Source organism: Lampetra planeri, chromosome 2 (genome assembly GCF_965212315.1).
Source record: "Lampetra planeri chromosome 2, kcLamPlan1.2.h2, whole genome shotgun sequence".
Taxonomy (NCBI): domain Eukaryota; kingdom Metazoa; phylum Chordata; class Hyperoartia; order Petromyzontiformes; family Petromyzontidae; genus Lampetra; species Lampetra planeri.
The window spans coordinates 11,225,320-11,243,386 of record NC_136108.1 but is presented as its reverse complement, the minus strand read 5'-3'; the positions used below and the strand labels follow the sequence as shown (position 1 = coordinate 11,243,386).

The window sequence follows — 18,067 nt, the reverse complement described above, 5'->3', positions numbered from 1 at the left end:
CGCCACCCGTCATTACGCTGTGGTGACGTTATCTTCTGTGGTTGGAAATGTAAACTATTATTACCAGTTAAATACCTCTGAGGACAAACGTGAGTTGGAACGAGTTCTGGAATCCATGCATGCGCGATCTTGCACAGTCTGTTTTATCTTAACTAATTTCAATTACAGCATCTAAACACTCCTTCTTGGGTCTTCCCGGGACTTCAACTCAGGAGTCTCTGGCCAATCAACCAATAAATGCTTTGTCATCATCACTAAGCCACTCTTGACAAAGGAATTCTGTGAAATACGGATATCCTTTGTATATTTACATGGGGGTGGTTCACCTTTATTGACCTTTTGTCTGCGAGACGTTGATCACAATTACCCTTTAGCAGCAAAATGCTTGGTTTCATATCTACATAATATTTGACCATTCGTTTTTCTTCAATGATAAAGTAAATACTGTTCAAACGAATTAATATAGAATCTGTAACTTGTTAAAAAATTCTAATCAAAAGTCTACCGCCTTTTCACCAGTATTCGGTTTTAACAACGCTTAATGAGAATGTATGATCGCAGTGATAATTGTTCTTCAAATGTTTGATTGATTAAGCAGAAGTGTCTTATTTCAGCTTGTCAATTAATGGCCTTGCAGTATCGTTTTTAAACGCATACGTTTTCAATGTATTGATATGTTTGATATTAGAATTGCATGTTCGTGTATTAAAAGGAATTCCATGTTGTGTTTTTTGCAAGTATAACATTTTGTAACGTGGTCAAATAGCATGTCAAATAAAGATGTAATATAAAATGTTTTCAAAATTTTAAAAAAGCCATCTTCTTTTCAGATCTGTACGTTTTGTATTTCTCTGGCTCAAATGACACAAACTGCGAGCAATACATACAAATGAAGCGTCTGATTTTATGAAACAGTCGCATCTCTTACACCCGTAGGACTGACACAGTGTGTGTATATAATTGTTTATGTGTGTTAAGTATGCATGTTAAAATGGCTAATGTGGGCCTGGCAGTCAATTGAAACCTCAGCAGCGGGTGAGAGTTTACCATGGTTAATGCTGCTTTTGTCGCGTTATATAACCAGACAATGATTTCTGATGACTGATGTGGTGTGTGCCGAATATTCCCGCTATTCATTTACCGCTCCTGGGGAAACAGATACAACCAGCTGACCTGGACATCGGAATGATGGAGTACTTTTACATGCTTTTTAAAAAGTGTTATTATTCCACCATTGGAACCTCATTTGCCAGTGTTATTATTTATCGTTGTGTGCTCGTTAAAGTTTAGCACGGTCGGCTCTGCCTTGGCCGCGTATAAGAGTAGTTAAATATACTACCACATGGTTATCACTACTGCACGTTCTCATTTTTCATTTGGTTGATGTTGATGTCGAGCAACAACTATAAAATATTACATTGGTATGGTTGAACCAGACAATTGTGTCAGGGGTAGCGGAGGCTATCGTTGTGATGCCTCCTTTGTATTTGCGAATCGGGCATTGAGTTGTTAAATGTCTCACGGTCTGTTCTGGGTCACCACAGTCACACACCGGAGATTTGAAAATCTTTGTTTTCTACGTGATTGGATTGAATTCATTTCCAATGGGTGACTGCTATGAACTAAAATCATACACCTTGGTATACAAAGAGTCAACTACCGGAGCTCTGTGAAAGAGAGCTTGATAGCTCATCGGATTTTTCCAGGATAAATCAAGATTCCGTTTCCGGTGCTTATTTTGGTAGCGCAGAAATATTCTGCTCGTCTATAATATAAATATCACAATTTCCTTGTTGAAAGATTGCGATTTCCAAGAATAGGATACTAAAGGTATACACAAGGTCACATTTATTACCTAATCCTCAATATTGTATCCCATAATCAATTATTTAGACAGAGATGGAGGATTCAAATTATGCCTTGCGTGTTCATATCTCATTCTAAACTCTTTGACCAGGCTCTCATATGCGCGACGTTGACCTCAGCTTATTTTTTTGTTTCACGCGTGTGTGTGTGTGCGCGCACACGTGTGCGTGTCTGCGTGTGTCTGCAAAAAAAAAAGTAGCAATCATGGCGTTCCGCAAAGTGGTGACAGGAAGCCTGCTTACAGCCGGAGGGGCGCTCGTCACTGTGTATGGACTCTCGGAGCTCATGGAATATAAGAAGCACAAGGTGGGTGTACCCGAGGAGAGATTTCTTACAACGTCACAGGGAAACCCGCGCGTGGGTCAGAGGATGCTATGAGACAAGGCAGCGTCTGTCCAGCAGCTGCCGCCCTCTGCAGAGCCGGGAAAAAGTCACCACGGCCCCTTCGTGCTTTCGACCACAAAGGCACTCGCTGTGATCTCTCGCAGTTCGTTTAACGTGCGGCACAAGCGAAGGGAAGTGGAACATGGTCTGTTTGACGTCTGATATTAGCGACATGCTGCGGTCATTAATTTAAAACGTATGTGAAAGTTTGAACATTTTATATTTGGTATTTCCAGAACCGTGGACTTCGCATGTTTTTGGTATTTATAAATTCCAGAACATCCTATGCGTAATGGGGAGGTAAACAAGAGCAGACGCGCAGGGTCTGCCGAAAGTTTGAAGCAAGTCCAAACGTTGGAATGGATGGAAAATAACTCCCCCATGTAAAACTTTTCTGATAAGTCGTAGCGCCGCACATCTGTTGAACGTGGTTTGTTAACTTCACATTTACTCTTACATAACCATAATTAACATTACTTTATTAGCCATAAGTTATTTTATGAATGTAAAGAAGACAATTTTTTTTTCATTTGTAGATAAAATGATGTGATTCATTACACAAGTCAATTTGCATTGTCTAATCAAATTTTTTAAGCTTATTCTTTACAAAAAAAATCGTTTTTAGGTTGTTCAATTTTCATTTATATGAATGCTACTTTTTCTCTTTAATTTACTGATATTTGATTTTTAAAAATGCTAATATACGGTATTGTGAAGAATTGTAGCAGGGCCTACTTTTGTACTTTTGTTCTTCGAACATATGGTAATCACTTACTTACACAGTTATTTTTAATTAAACTTCTGTAGCATTAATGTGAAGATTAGCTTAAATTCTTGTAAAGATTAGGCATATGAGGACTCTCATACATTTTTTAAATGTAGGTCATAATTATTCCCACTGCACTAATTTAATTTGTATTGTTGTACAATTAAACCCTATTATAACATGTAATTTTTGTTCCATTTCTGGGATTAGCAAAGACAATTAAAATAATCTTGATTGTTTAGCTTGTAATTTATTTTTCTGGCTTTGAAATACCATCCAGAACAGGATATTTACTGCATTTGTTCACATAATGCACTTAGTTAAATAGTTAATATTGTAAGTAAATGCTATATATGGTTGGCCTGGTACGATTAGGCAGTGTAGATGAACAAAAAGCAAGCGACTTGTGTTTTCAAAGGTGTTTTAAACTATACAACTATTTAATAAACTATTTAAATTTTACCAGGTAAGGCCTACTGAGCTTTATAGCTCTTTTTGCAGAAGCGACCTGGCCACAAATCATAGCTCAGCGAAGTGGCTTGTCATCACGTGGGATGTTATAGCAGCCAAATAATCTAAAAGCATGTTGATTCTAAATGTGGAGGGAAAAACTGGAGGGCCTGGAGAAAATCCACGTGACCGAAAGGGAGAACATGCAAACTCCAAATAGACAGTAGTCAGGTGAGGTAGTTAACATCTTGCCACTGCGAGATGTTTTAAATGTGCACAGCTAGTAAGACGAGTCAGCATTAACGTCCGTTAGTTTTGTGAATAAGAAAAAAAGTATTATTGTAGATTGACTCCCACATTTGGCCAGGAGTTGCAATGGGCAATTCCTCTGCACAATATCTGTTAAACAGCCGGTTGACTGCGTTGTCAGCAGCAGGCCATTGTGTACTGCGTCCCAGTTGAAATCACAACATTCTAAATTGCCCATGACACGATTCCAAAACTAAGCGAGGTTATTTAAAACCTACACACAAATAAGAAAATTCATTGTGCACAGCCATCGTATATGGCTAGGGGCACACCAGTGGCTCGGTGCCTAGCAGATTGCAGTGTGAACCCGACAACCTGAATTTCAGTCCCCAGCCATGGGTTACTTCAGTGGAGATTGATCTTTGGAGCAGTTCTGCCTCCCTCCCCAAACCCCATTCCCACTTTAGTAACCTGCACTTACCAACGTGATGAAGTATGGTCAAACAGTCCCCATGGCTGACAGTGTGGAGAGCCCCTCATCCAGCTGTGAAATGACCAGAGGCTGTAATAACAGCTGTTAATATTAAAATCAAAGAAAAGAAAAATTACGGCCCTTTGTCAGTCCACCGCTGGATGAAGTCTTCTCCACGCTGTGTTGTCCTTGGAGATTGTATTGAACATACTTCACCTCCACCACCACCACCACCACGTGAGTTGGTGGAGGTTGGTTAAACGGGAGTCCGGGACTCTTTCAGAGATACCATTCACCGCCAAAATGATCCACGACTTAGCAATCGGATTTACTTACGTGGCTGGGTTCATAGCGCAGTAGCACCAACGACTCCACCGCTCCACCTTCACAAAAAGACTGAATCTCATTTAACGGACATCGCGCGTGACAATGATTTAATATATGCGTCAAAGGCGCGACGCGCTTGCATCGCCTTCGTCCGGGCTGGGCTCTCCGCTGCGGCTGAGCGTTGTTCGTTCTCGTGCAGGCGCAACTCAGGAGTGTGGCGGCTGCCGAGCGCTTGACCCACGAGCTGCCCCCTTCAGGGATGCCATCGCGCGACGCCCAGCTCATCAGCCTGCACACCACCAAGCAGTTTGACGTCCTCGTCATTGGCGGGGGCGCCACAGGCTGCGGCTGCGCGCTTGACTCCGTCACGCGAGGCAAGCGAGCGGGCGGCTCCAGGGAGAGAGACGCCGGCCGCACTGGAAGCCGTGCGACATGCGTGAACGCCTCTTAAAAAGCCGTGCGGCAAAGGCGAAGAACGCTTCTCGAGAAGCTTTGTTGTTTCCGCAGGATAGATTTGTATTATTTCGAAGAGTTAATTCTGCGTTGGCTTTTATCAATTTTTTAATGCAGGAGTGCAAATTATGGATTTTAATTTTTTTATTGGCCAAACACCTTAACCAACTGGTATTATTTTGAAGCTTTCTTTCTATTGTTAAATTTAGGTAACGATGAACATCATTGCCTTTATTGTTTGCGGTACGTGTTCGTCACGTTGATGTTTTTATCCGTGTCTGAAGTCAATTTCCTGTTGCTAACGGCTTTTTGACTCATTGACTCCTCTGCTAGCACGGGTTTATAAAACTGACTTAAAACATGTTCAAACTGCCATCACACCGCGCTAAAAATAACCACCAACCTCGAAGCCGGATGGCAGTGAGGGCTGAGCAGATGATAGTTGAAACTTATCCAAGTCTAATAATGGTAACATCTGGGTTTTGCCGAGCGCCACTCTGTTTGCTGTAGGCAAGGCGTGCACTCTCACAGGCCTCGGTTTTTTTTCTTTTTCTGCTAAACGATTCCAGTCCGGAGCCCAGGGTGGGATGCCAGCACTATTGTTATAATGATGAAGCATTTCAAAAGAAACAGACAATTATTTATTAATTTCCCACCAACAAGCATATCAATTCATGAACTAAAAAAAACCACATTGAATGCCATGGATGTCTTTCAGTTGCTTATTACTTGTCTTTTTGATATCGATTTGATGTATTTTATATCAACATAGATATCATCTGTGTCACCATGACTGTTCAATGCATTTGTTGACATATCGTAGACGTGAACTCATATACATTTAAGTAGTAACTGATTTCAGTTAATTTAACTTTAATTTATATTCAATATTATTAATCTTTCATTGGTGTGGGGTGGTCGTCTCAACGAGAGCCGTTGCCCAGTACTGCTGATCTAATCTCACCGACTTGAATAAAACTGCATAATTACCGCTCGGCATCGTGGGACAATCAAGAGATAACGACAGCAGCTTGGGAAGGCCTTAATCCAGCAGTGGATTAATCATGGCTGCTGATGATGATAAAATGTCACCTAAACGATCCTTGTATAATGTTGGTGAGATGTGCCCCCCGAATCGCTTGGGTGGTGATGATCTCTGCCTGTGGCCGTCTGCTCCTCCCGCTGTCAGGTTTGAAGACGGCGTTGGTTGAGAAAAATGACTTCTCCTCTGGGACAAGCAGCCGCAGCACAAAGCTCATTCATGGGGGTGTCCGGTATCTCCAGAAAGCCATCATGAGGCTGGACACTGAGCAGGTACGCGTCTATTCGTGCATTGGATTTGTAACATTCACAGGCTTGTATTGCAAAGCTGCTGTAAGTGTATTTACAATTGTATCCCTTCGCGAGACAAAGGCAGGCTTTAGCTAAGGTTAAATGAACCTTATGGCGGGACCCCGGGTCTCGAATAAGCAGAAGTCATAATAGTAATTAATGCATTTCTTTTTGGCGACTCCATCCCACCGCACACATAAACGCCGCGACCCACCTGGCGCGGATCATTCTGTTGTCATGTCGTCCAAGCGCAGCAGCAAGGACGAATGCGCAGAAGAGCTGAACAAGCGAATACACTCCATGCTTGGGTATGGGCAGGATCATATTAAGTCTTATCCAAAGCTGCTCAAACTGCCTACACGACTTAAGTCCTTTATTTGTCATCACGGGATGCATAATACAGTGAAATTGCTCTCTTCATTATTATTCGTGACCTACCAATGTCTGCAGCAGGATCAGTCGATGACAATCCTGTTACCTGCAGATATTTAACAGATGAAATGCGTTGCACTGTTAATTCTTCCTGTTTGATAATACTTCTCTTGTCCTTATGCATCTATGGAGATAGGTTTTTTTTGCGGTTAAGCCATAGTCCCCACATACCTCTCATATCAATGCGGATAAGAGGAGCTGCGACCCACTACTCTGTAGAGTAAGATTGGTATAAAAGCTTGTTACAATATGAACAGCGCATTGAAAACGCGTACTATTTTATGTACTGTTTACAGAGTGTGTTCACAAATCCACACTGAGAAACACCATGATTGACAGAGGGGTGTACATTTTTTTTTCGATAGTGTATTTAAATAGAGGTACTGCAGGTAAGTAGTTTTCAGTTTTAAAGGCATCATTTAACAAGACAACACTTGCCACCATCCTTCAAACCCATTGGTGAAAAAGAGTAAAGTATTTGTTTACATTATAATATGTTTATGCGAGAGCCGGGGGCTTATGGGACCCCGGGGACCCGCCATAAGGTTCAAATGTAAACCACGTACGTGACAGCAGATTGCCACGCGAAGTAGATGTCATGTATCTTTTCACAATTGTAAGCTTTAAATCATGGAAATTAAAAAAAGTATCCAAAATTATAATTGCAATAAAATACAATAAAGAAAAACTGTTTATGATATAAGCACATTCTTTGGGCAGTGTGCAAGAAGCTGGGATATAATTGTCTGAACAATATTTCCTGAATGTAATGCAGATTTAAAACCATTATACTCATTATCTGGATTGATGAAGTCCTAATGGCAACTTGTATTTTTCCCATTGTTTATCCATTCTCCCACCCCCACACTCATTGAGAGCTCACGGTGCACGTGCTGGACACATTGTGTACATTCACATTGTTGTGCTAGAACTGCTTGCCTGGCTGGCTGAGTTGAAAATGCTGTGGCGGTAGAGATTGAAGTTCTGTGTGACTCCCGTGTGTGCATGTGTGGGGAACGGTCTAGCGGTTAGCGCGCTGCGCAATGAACCCGGCCACCAGAGTTTGATTCCCGCTCACGTCCAACACCAGTGACCATTATCTGAATCGGTCCTGGGCCTACCCTAGATCGATGCAGCCTCAAATGAGTAGCTGGTGCAGTTTGTAAACATCACCACTCGGAAGAAAATGTTGGCCGATCGAGTTGCTGTGGACCCACTTCCTCGTTTACCGTTCTGGCCTTCGTAGGTGCTTGCTAACAGCACTTGCCCCAACAGTCTGGAAGGCTTAACCCTGGATCTTTATCATTTGGGAGTGGAAGTATAGTGATTAGTGCTCTGCACTACAAACCTGGTGACCCGAGATCAGTCCTGCTCACTGCCAGAAACTGGTGAATATTTGAACTGGTCCTGGGGCTTCCCATTAGTTGACTGAGCCTTTAATGAGTAACTTGTGCATTGTGTAAACATAAGCACTATAGAGACAAAGGCGGCCGGGTGTGGTGTTGGCCACCTCCTTGTGTGCTATGCCGGCCTTCATAGATGTTACTCACTAAGAATACTGTTAAAGTTATATTGAGGATCGTTGTGTTTGTGTTCCCCGTGAGTCAGTATCGCATGGTGAAGGAGGCTCTTCACGAACGAGCCAACTTGCTGGAGATTGCACCTCATCTTTCCACCCCACTGCCGATTATGCTGCCTGTCTACAAGTGAGGTTAACCCCCGTGATAATCAAGTCAATTTTATTTTTGCTGAAACACGTGGCACCTTTCTGGCAAAAAATCTTCCACTTAAAAGTGCCATCACATTAATTACTGTACTCGTACACGTAAACAATTATATTCAAAATATACTATCTGTACTCGTTGGTTCTTTCGGTAAAGTCACGTGGGTAGAAAAATGAAATAAAACAAAAAATTATATATTACGGCGTTTCGATCGCAACACAAGCGGTCGTCCTCAGGCAGAAAAAATAATCCAGCAGTGGAACTGCTGAACCAGCGAGAAAGCTGTTACAACAAGAGGTTATAAATGTGGCGATGGGCAAGCAAGCGGGGTCTGAGCTACCCACGTGACTTTACCGAAAGAATCAAAGAGTATGGATTCCTGCAGTCATGAAAGCTTCAAATCAATACTATCTATAGTTGTTTAAAAAAAAAACATCAAGTTGTGGCCATCAGCTGTCGTATGCAAGTGCAAAGAGATGCGTTGTTGGGTTGTGACTGTGAATGTGGCGATGGAGTCGACTGTGCAAATGGATTCGGGAAGGTTGTTCCAGAGGTGTGGTGCTGAGAGAGATCTGTCCCTGTGGTTTTTGATTGGTTTTGTCTGTTTGGAGAAGCGTTTGGGTTACGGAGCGAAGTGATCCGTTGTTTTTGCTTGATCTGTATGACGTTTCTGATGTAAGGTGGAGCTTGGTTGTGTGTTGCTTTGTATGTTAATATGATGATTTTGAAGTGTATTCTGTATTTTATTGGTAACCAGTGTACGTTTTTTAGAGTCTGTGTGATGTGGGATAATGTGTGGAGGTTGATATGTGCCCAAACACATCATAGCTTTAGGGTTAAATCATTCACTCTTCAACTTATACAGGGCGCTCCTCAAATTAGCCTTAATACTTGTTCATATTTTCCTGAATGTATTACTTGTGTTAATGTTATTGTAATTATTACTGAGAAGTCAAAATATATCAATTTTCAAACGAACATTTGGACTATGCTCATCTCCGTGACCATCCTGTGCCGATGGTGTGAATTCCACATTGCCATGGTGAGAGATCCTTCTATATCCATAGGACAACTGTGCTTTTAACTAGCTTGTTGCATTGGTGACTTGGCCAAATGTTTCATGTTCTTAAACACTTCTCAAAGTGTTTAAGCGGAATGTTGTACGTAGAGCACAAATGGAAATTCAATAGATGTGCCTAACACGAACACATTTTAATTAACAGTGTACCTGGCCTTTGTAGACTATTAAAAATAATCATTTGACTCGGTAGAAATTACCCAGTCATCCCTGCTGTCACAAACTGCCTAAATTATAAAGATTTAGAGATCATGAAAACCATCAAAATTAAACATCCACATTAAGGGGACATGAATATACCAAAACAACTCGTCAGACAAGGTGCCATTATTTCCCAAAGTTATTCACAGTGGCACCGAAGATGTTCTCTAAATATTGTATTAGAGCATACATATTCTTGTAAAAAACATTAAATATTCCAAATTTGACGATGACCTGGTTAATTATAACGACCATTGAGATGGACTCCAGCAATGTCCACCGTGGAGATGGAGTGATGAAATCCAGCTTCTTTGCAGGAGCTAATAGATGTGTTTTTGCTTTGCAAGACCTTGAAACATTTGATGATGACTTGGGAAGACCTTTATCCAGTAGTGGATAGATCATGATGAATGCTGAGCCACACTAATCACCTATCAAGGGCAGTGTCCTAGGCGCATGCCTGGATGCCTAACTCTTTCAATAGAAACCTCGTGCATGAGAGGATAATCATTTTTGTTGTATAGAATGTGCAGCTGAGATCGACCCCATTCTTTGACACCACAGCTGGTGAGAGCTTTACTTCAGGTGCACTTTCTATGCAGGGAGGGAACTTCATGCTGTGTTAGCCAGCATAATGAATATAATGATGGTGGGTTTTTTAGTGTGTTCATTTTACCATGTGCATTATATTTTGTTTCATTTTACAATTGTTTTACATGAGGGGTAATCACTAAAATTGTTTCGTAATACAAATACGAAATGCAAATGATCGTTTTTGGTTTGTGAAGTTAAGGTATACTGTATACGATAAGATGAGAAGAAATATTTTAGAGTTGATTACAATATGACCTAATATTATTAAGTACCTCACTGAGTGAGTAAATGGAGACTATTGAAAATCAAATACCATTAAGCATCATCTTTGTTGACTATGAAAAGGCATTTGATGTGGAAATAGATGCAACCATCCAAAGTGTTACAAAAGCATAAATAAATAACAAGTTTGAGGTAATAAAAACCAGTTATGAAAATTGGTAGAGCTCCAGTGAGATTGCGAGAAAAAAAAAATTTCAGAAGGGGAGTCGGACAAGGAGACACACTTTTCCAAAAGCAATTCGGTTTTGTAAATATAAAGTAATACAGATGGGAGATTGAATTTGTTGCTTTGCAGAAGATTTTCAAAGATTTGCACCTACACGTGAAAGAATTACCATTATGATGCAGGGTTGTCTATTTATAGATACCCGACCAAAACAACAGGGAGGAATTGTAGGGAAAAATACACTTTATATCAAAGCCTCTACGTGTTTCTCACTAATGTCAATACACTGAAAATATATTTTAACACTCTCATTTGTAAAATACGATAGAGTCATCGCTTCACAATATTCAATCAGCTGCCGAGGAGAAATGGATTACCCTATATTTTACAAAGGGAAAAAATGCGAATTGAGTAACAAAATGGCCCTTTTTGCGATTCAATAAATTGCCACAATTGGATTCAGCACCAATTCTCTCTTTTAGCATTCTGGTGAATATAGCAGCCTTTAGTGGCTGGAGAGAGGGGTAATAAAACCAATTACATACAACATTGAAGAATCAAAATACGTAGGTGTGTATGCACACACTTCAATGCATGTGTGGTGAGAATAAGAATAGATATGAATCAATGAATTGATGTGACACCTCTATCATAAGGAAACTTTTCTAGTCCAACACCCTGCTGCCCTCTATATGCGGCTCTTTCAAATTGCCAGTTTATTAATAAACCGCCTTTTGCTGCAAATCCACAGCATTAAATGGAACACATGATTGTAATGTGTCAATATATCATTTGCCAATCCCCCTCCCCCCAACGCCCCTCTATATTTCAACATTGTCTAGTTTCTTCGTTAAATTAAATTATTTAACAGCTGTAGAGAGAGAAAAAAATCTTGCAAATGCCATAAAGACTCAAGATGTGTCATGTTTTTTTCCATCACAAGTCACGTCCAGTTTTCTGTGGGTTAAACACTATGTATGGAGCACGGTCAACTTAAATTGCCGTGGAGATTACTTGGGCTCCGTTGCTCCGAATGCAATGTGCGTGTAACAATATGGCAGTAGAGGCTGGTGCCTAATTTCTCACTGCCATCGTGTAATTAGAATGGTAAAACTATTTTCATGGCATCCACTCACTGTTGAGCGCAATGTTGAGTTTCATGGTAAATCAGTTTAGTTGAGTGTGTGCCGCCAATGTAGGTGTGATTGCTCTAATGAGGCTTCAGTTTGTGCCGTCTAGCTTGTATGCTAATACGCTACTGGCCAGAAATGCCCAGTGATGTGTAATGCACTGCGTTGTGATAATAATTCACAATTTTAAACCACCTGTCACCCGGAGGTCTCGGAGTGTGAGTTGAGTTTTGTCCCCTTTATTTCAAACGATCTAGCTTGCACAATGCTGTAAAGAGGATCCAGAAACAGAGTTCAGCTGGGCTGGTGGAGTTTTTTCATAGATGCACGGGGCTGCAACATGTCATAAAAAGTCTCATCTTTGCATTTTGCCAACCCTGTCGGTGCTAGGTAAAACCTTGGGTAGGACTGCCCAGTGGGGCGGAGCTATCGGGCAGTGGGGCGGAGCTATCGGGCAGTGGGGCGGAGCTTACGGGCAGTGGGGCGGAGTTTACGGGCAGTGGGCGGAGCTAAATACAACCAATGCAAAGTGATCCAGCGATGAATGCTAACTCTGGCGCGACAGTTTTGGTGACAATTGATCTGGCTAATCCTTTTATTCTTTGGCACATTGTCTGACGTTTTGCTCCGTGTGTTGGGAGCTTATTGAGGAAGTGAATCGACATTCATTCACCTCCTGAAGAAGCTTCCAGCATGCGGAGTGAAACATTGGGCGTAATTCCAAACATCACGCGGTACAACCCAAAGACACATCATGGTGCTATACAGTGCAACCTTGAAATCCTGCGTAGTAAATGTGTATAATTTTTTCAAAGAAGCTGTTTCCAATTTCTCTAAATGCATTGAGTTGTGCATTGCCTTGTGTTCATTATATCAGCCACTGAATCCAGTTTACATGGGGTCTACGGTTCAGTTGTTAATGCCACCCACAAATGTTGCAGGACAATACCTTATTGTGCTTTCTTTGCTGTATACGACAAAGTGTTTGTGCTTTCGCATTGGGTGGCTAAAGTTTATTTCTTCATATTCTTTCATATCGCTCGGTGGAGTAGCAACATCTGATAAGTCTACGTCAATCATACCGTGCCACTCGCCCGCTCACATGGCTGTTTGCCTTCGTCTGCTTGCCTCTTTTTTTCTGGCAGATGGTGGCAGCTGCCCTATTACTGGTTTGGGATTAAGATGTACGACCTGGTTGCTGGCAGCCAGTGCCTTCGGAGCAGCTACCTGATCAGCAAGAGCCGGGCTCTGGAGTTCTTCCCCATGCTGAAGCGGGACAAGCTTGTTGGTGCTATCGTCTACTACGACGGTAAGCGCCAGCGTCTGGGAGGAGAGTGCTGGGGGTGGGGGTGACGGCCTCCGAATGATGAGGGTGTGTGTTACCCAGTGTGTAGCAGGAGGTAGGGTACATAGGTGGACGAGCTTTAGGAATTACTAAACAATTATCATTAATAAGTCTTACCCGAGCGTCTGTTGGAAAGTGCTCTTTTTGAAATGGGATAATGGTGCCAGTAGTCTGGTGCTATACTTCCAGTGAATTAAATTAGGTCGTAGTAGGAATGACATTATTTACATGATATGTTACTTCTGTGTACGCAATGCGTAGATGTGGTCAGCAAAAGAGTTCAATTGTGCCTGTATTTTAAAGTGTCTGAACAAGTGTAAGCGCCTGGCTAGTTGTGGTCTCTAAATGGTATAGAAGCACTTCAAACAAGGCCCTTGTCCTCTGATGTTATTGTTTATGAAAACATGGATTTTTAGTAGAAGAAGAATAATAATAAACTCAGTATTAATGTACGTTCACACATAAGCAGGTATTCTGGATGAGACTTGGTAATGCTAGTGGTTGGAATTGCAGGACACCCTGCTTTGTTTCTCCCCATTCCGTTGCATCTCGTGTGAGGAACTATCACATTTGATGTTGTTCAAAGCATCCAGTTTGTTTGCCAGTGACTGTTGTTGTCTCCCAAGCGTTGTGTCGGCAATTCATGACCTGGAAAATTCCATAGGGTGCAACCCTTGGAAATGACCCTGGGGCCCCTCGTTATGACTCATTAGTTCAGCACGGCCACCCAGGCAAGTTGCCAGAGACACATTCTCAAGAAGAGGAAAAAAAGATTTGAAACAAAATGCTGTTCTCTTTCAATTTGGCAGGCACGAGGAAGGAAACCTAATAAAATGATGGCACTGCCACATATTGACCCGTTACTGATTGTTTAGTTATCTTTGATCGCATTTTGAACAAGTGCGGCACTGGCAGCCTCGTTTAATGACAAACGCTTTGTGATGTGTATACCGAGAAGGCCGCTCTCCATATCACACCCTGTCTGTTGGCATACATGAAAATATAAGTAAGGTGTTAATAACGGAAAAGGGTATATGTTATAAAGTTTGATGATGCTGCCGTGGTATGTAATGATGTGCACACTGGACTTGTAACGCTGAGGTCGCTGGTCCGATCTCCTGGTTCAAGTTTCTTATATTCCCCCACCTCTTGTCTGCACCCAGCAATATAAATGACAGTTGATTGGTATGCCGCATGTGTTTTTTTAAACATCTAGACGGCCTTTAAAGGGTAAGCTAGCAATACATATGCTCATGAGATGCGTATATACGTCTCCTGCGTGGGTGAAATCCGCACCTCCGATTAGCATGGTTGGCTGCGTATGGTGCGAAAGAAGTTCAACATACAAATTTAAGCAGAAAACAATGGAGGTTTTGAAGTCCACCTCCCCAGCAACTTCGAGGCTCAGGAGAACATTCGAGGCCCTTGAGGTGGAGTCAATGTGGAAGGTCAGAAAAGTGCAGAGGGAGGAGTGAGTTTCTCCAGGAGTGCAGGACCAAGCCGTCTCCTCTGCTCCCCACGCTTCGTGGCACTTGACACAAAATTCGTTGTATGGGATTGGTGAGAGTGGCAGTGACACATGCGAGAATGAAATGTTACAAAACGTAAGTGCTCTAAAAACTAATTATTCTACCATTGACCACATATGAGCAATCCGGTGGTTGAAAATACAAGCATATCAAATGGCACTGTCTGGATTTTTTTTGTCTCTAAAAAGGCATTTGATTCAGTGGAAGCTGCTGGAGTTATCCCAGCTTTCACAAACCGAGACCTTAATAAAAGCAAATCTATAGATCTAATCAAAACTATTTATAAAGATAGAACAGCTACACAGAGATTGCATTAAGTATTAAAATACAATTCACAAGAGTCAAGAAAAGAGATGCACTCACACCAAAGGTATTCACAGTGACACTGAAGACACATTTCTGAACATTGAATCGGAGAAATATGATTCCAGATGAATGCAAATTAAAGGAAGGGCACGAGCATTGCATTTGGTTCTGCTCTGTGATTTGCATGTGAACACACGTTTTTGTCGAGAAAAGTTGCATCAAGACTGTCGATGGTAATCATTACGGATGCCACCTCTCTCCATCGCCAGGCACCCCAACCTGACTGCGCATTCCCTACCACTGGCCCCGCACAACGTAACCAAACGACCACCGCCAATCCATTCTGTTATTCTTTCCACACTGGGCAGCCTGCCAAGCCCACCCCACTTAACAGAAGCCGCTGGGCTAGGGACAGATTTCTTGCGACAGTGGTCGGCTGCGTTTCTCCCCAGTGGCTGGCGAAAGGCAGGGCAGCGAGAGTGGAGGGATGTGCCCATAGAGCGATCATTCCCCAGTGGTCCCTGTGTTTCTGTTGTGTGGTATTTTTTTTCCCCCTTTTTCTCTTCCCCCGCTCTTTTGTCGAGGGAAGTTTTTTATGTTGCTAGTTTTCTTGTTAATGAATGTTAATTGGAGGCCTGAGAAAAGGTTAAGGTCGAGGCTTATGAAGCTTTTTTTTACTGTGGCTAAAAAGTGCATATTTTATTGTTCATAATATATCAATATTTAAAAAGACAAAGATGGTATACATATGAAGTTAATTTGCAGTTGGTTCTTGAAATTAAGTCATTGCCACATTCACATGATATTTTTCCACAATCTGTTATCAACTGGAATATGCAAACAAGTGATTGCAATGATCATGTGCATGATATTAAAACTATGTTGACAATTGGTCAACAGTGTTTATATATATATTTTTAAAGTGGTCTTACCATGTGTCAATGCATGGCCATACGTTCACCTGCTGAGTAAATGCATGTTGATAAGGATTGCACTTCGAGGTCTGCGTTGGCAGGGGAAGACAATTTACGGCACATTTATAAATAACGCGATCTAACCCAAAAACGTTTATTATGAATTTACAAGAATGAAACAGTTTATGATCACGTTTAAAAACGATCCAGCTCAATTTCATGCAAATTCTGGTCTTCTGAAGGTAGCAAGCGTACCTTTTGCCTACCTATAAAAGATTTATCAGCGTTGCCTCTAAAAATAACAAAAAATGTCAATACGAGAGTAAGAGCCAATTATCCAAACTGAGTCGGAGGGTCCTATATCCCCGGAGCGTGGTTTTCAAGTTTGGGAGCAAGGGCGCACAGTTTGTGTCGGTAAAATTGATTGGGGTTGACGCGTGAGGGACGCGCCTAATGAGGGAACTGACACCAGTGGTTAGCTCGCTGGCACGTCCCCATTACTGCGCTCCCCGTGGAGGCTTGCTGGTGCGGCCGGCCCCTTCGCACGAGGGGACCGCCGTTCCTCCTCGCTTCCACTGAGACAGCCACCCTACGTACATTCACATCGTCTTGGCCTCAAACGTGTACATAGGGACACGTATTGCAGCGTATGTATCTCAGAGCTGGGTGATTCCATCCAGAATTGTATCCGAATCCTGTGATACAAATGTGAAGTGGATGAATATACACGAATCTTGTTCGATACTTTGTGATTCCACCATTCAGGGATTCTGTGATGGAAGCGTTGAAAAGTAGAATAGGATTATTTTTTGATTTTGTTGCGAATCTGGCTTAGCTAAGCTTCGGCCATGCTTAGCATAGCTAAGGACAAAGTCGTATATTCCAGTGGCGATTCTGGCGGCGGTACTGGCCGGCTGGAATCGACCGTCATATTAGCTGGCCAGTATAGACCATAGTCGCCATAGAACAAACTGCATAGGCAACAGCCTTTTTATGTTTCAATGGCAATTCCATGAGGCCTGGCAAGGCCGCCACAGGCTCTTCAATCTTACCTGAACACCACATTGGGCTCCACGTCTTGGCTCCTCCTCGATTCTATGATTCCGGTGATCCCATGATACCGTTGGGGAATTGATCCCATGATACCGTTAGGGAATTGTATTTGATTCGATGAATGCAATCGTAAACACATTCTAGGAATAATGAGGCTCGTGCCATCTCCAATATGTACATACTATACGGGGTTTTCTTTCTTTCCCTTCCTGTATGGTTCTTCTCCCCCCACATCATTGTTGGCATTTCTCCCCCTGCCCTTCCACTGCCAATGGCTGTCCTACAGGCTCCGTGCTGTGATTTAGCAGGATGCCCACTGAGCGAGAGCGCTTCCGAGCACACTGGCGAGTCATTGACCAAATGTGGTGCCGTTGGTGTCTGCACGTGCGCCGCTGCCATTGCTTGGTTTCTGTCATAATTCCCCCTTCACTTACTCCCCCCCCCCCCCCTATTTGCCATTATCCGGTTGACTATTCTTTTGATTTATTGCAATCCCTTTCTGTTTTCCCGTCACACTGATTATATATTTTATAATCGGATTTTGTATAAATGTATATTCATGTGATGTTCATAATCGGCGTAAATTTCACTCGGATTACTTTGGAGATCAGAATTACATCTTATTGCAAGGTTTTTTAGTTTTTGTTTTATGATGGAAAGTGATTTAATATAGTTTATAATAAAATGTTCTAAATATATTTGAAATAATTAACACGGACAGACAATGACTACTCACTCATTGCAGGGGTTACACACACCAATCAGAATAACATGCCGAATTGAAATAGCGAATAACGACCCTGAATCGTGATAATGAATAGAATCACCAGGGCGGCAACACTTTATATACCTCTAATATATTGCATATACACCAAAACCTCACCCATCATGGGTTTTCCCATCGCGGATTTGACCAATTGTGCCAAATCTATTGCAGTACAATTTACCGATCTTGCCCAAGTGGTTCGACAAGTCGCGGTTGAGCGCGAGATTCTTGTATAGTACGCATCATAA

The 18,067-nt window shown here is 42.0% G+C and overlaps 1 protein-coding gene across 7 annotated transcripts in view; it reads left to right on the top strand.

Moving 5' to 3' along the window:
* Window positions 1-18,067, top strand: part of LOC144727809 (glycerol-3-phosphate dehydrogenase, mitochondrial-like) — a 76,674-nt gene that overhangs the window by 34,548 nt on the left and 24,059 nt on the right. For 4 of the 7 annotated variants that reach the window (XM_078606934.1, XM_078606954.1, XM_078606983.1 and 1 more), the window contains 5 exons: window positions 2,063-2,172; window positions 4,714-4,888; window positions 6,157-6,281; window positions 8,340-8,437; window positions 13,052-13,215. In XM_078606934.1, coding sequence (XP_078463060.1) covers window positions 2,071-2,172; window positions 4,714-4,888; window positions 6,157-6,281; window positions 8,340-8,437; window positions 13,052-13,215 — 664 coding nt within the window. In that variant the 5' untranslated portion in view covers window positions 2,063-2,070. The remainder of the gene's footprint in view (window positions 1-2,062; window positions 2,173-4,713; window positions 4,889-6,156; window positions 6,282-8,339; window positions 8,438-13,051; window positions 13,216-18,067) is intronic. The other 3 variants (XM_078606924.1, XM_078606943.1, XM_078606963.1) reach the window with 1 other exon arrangement.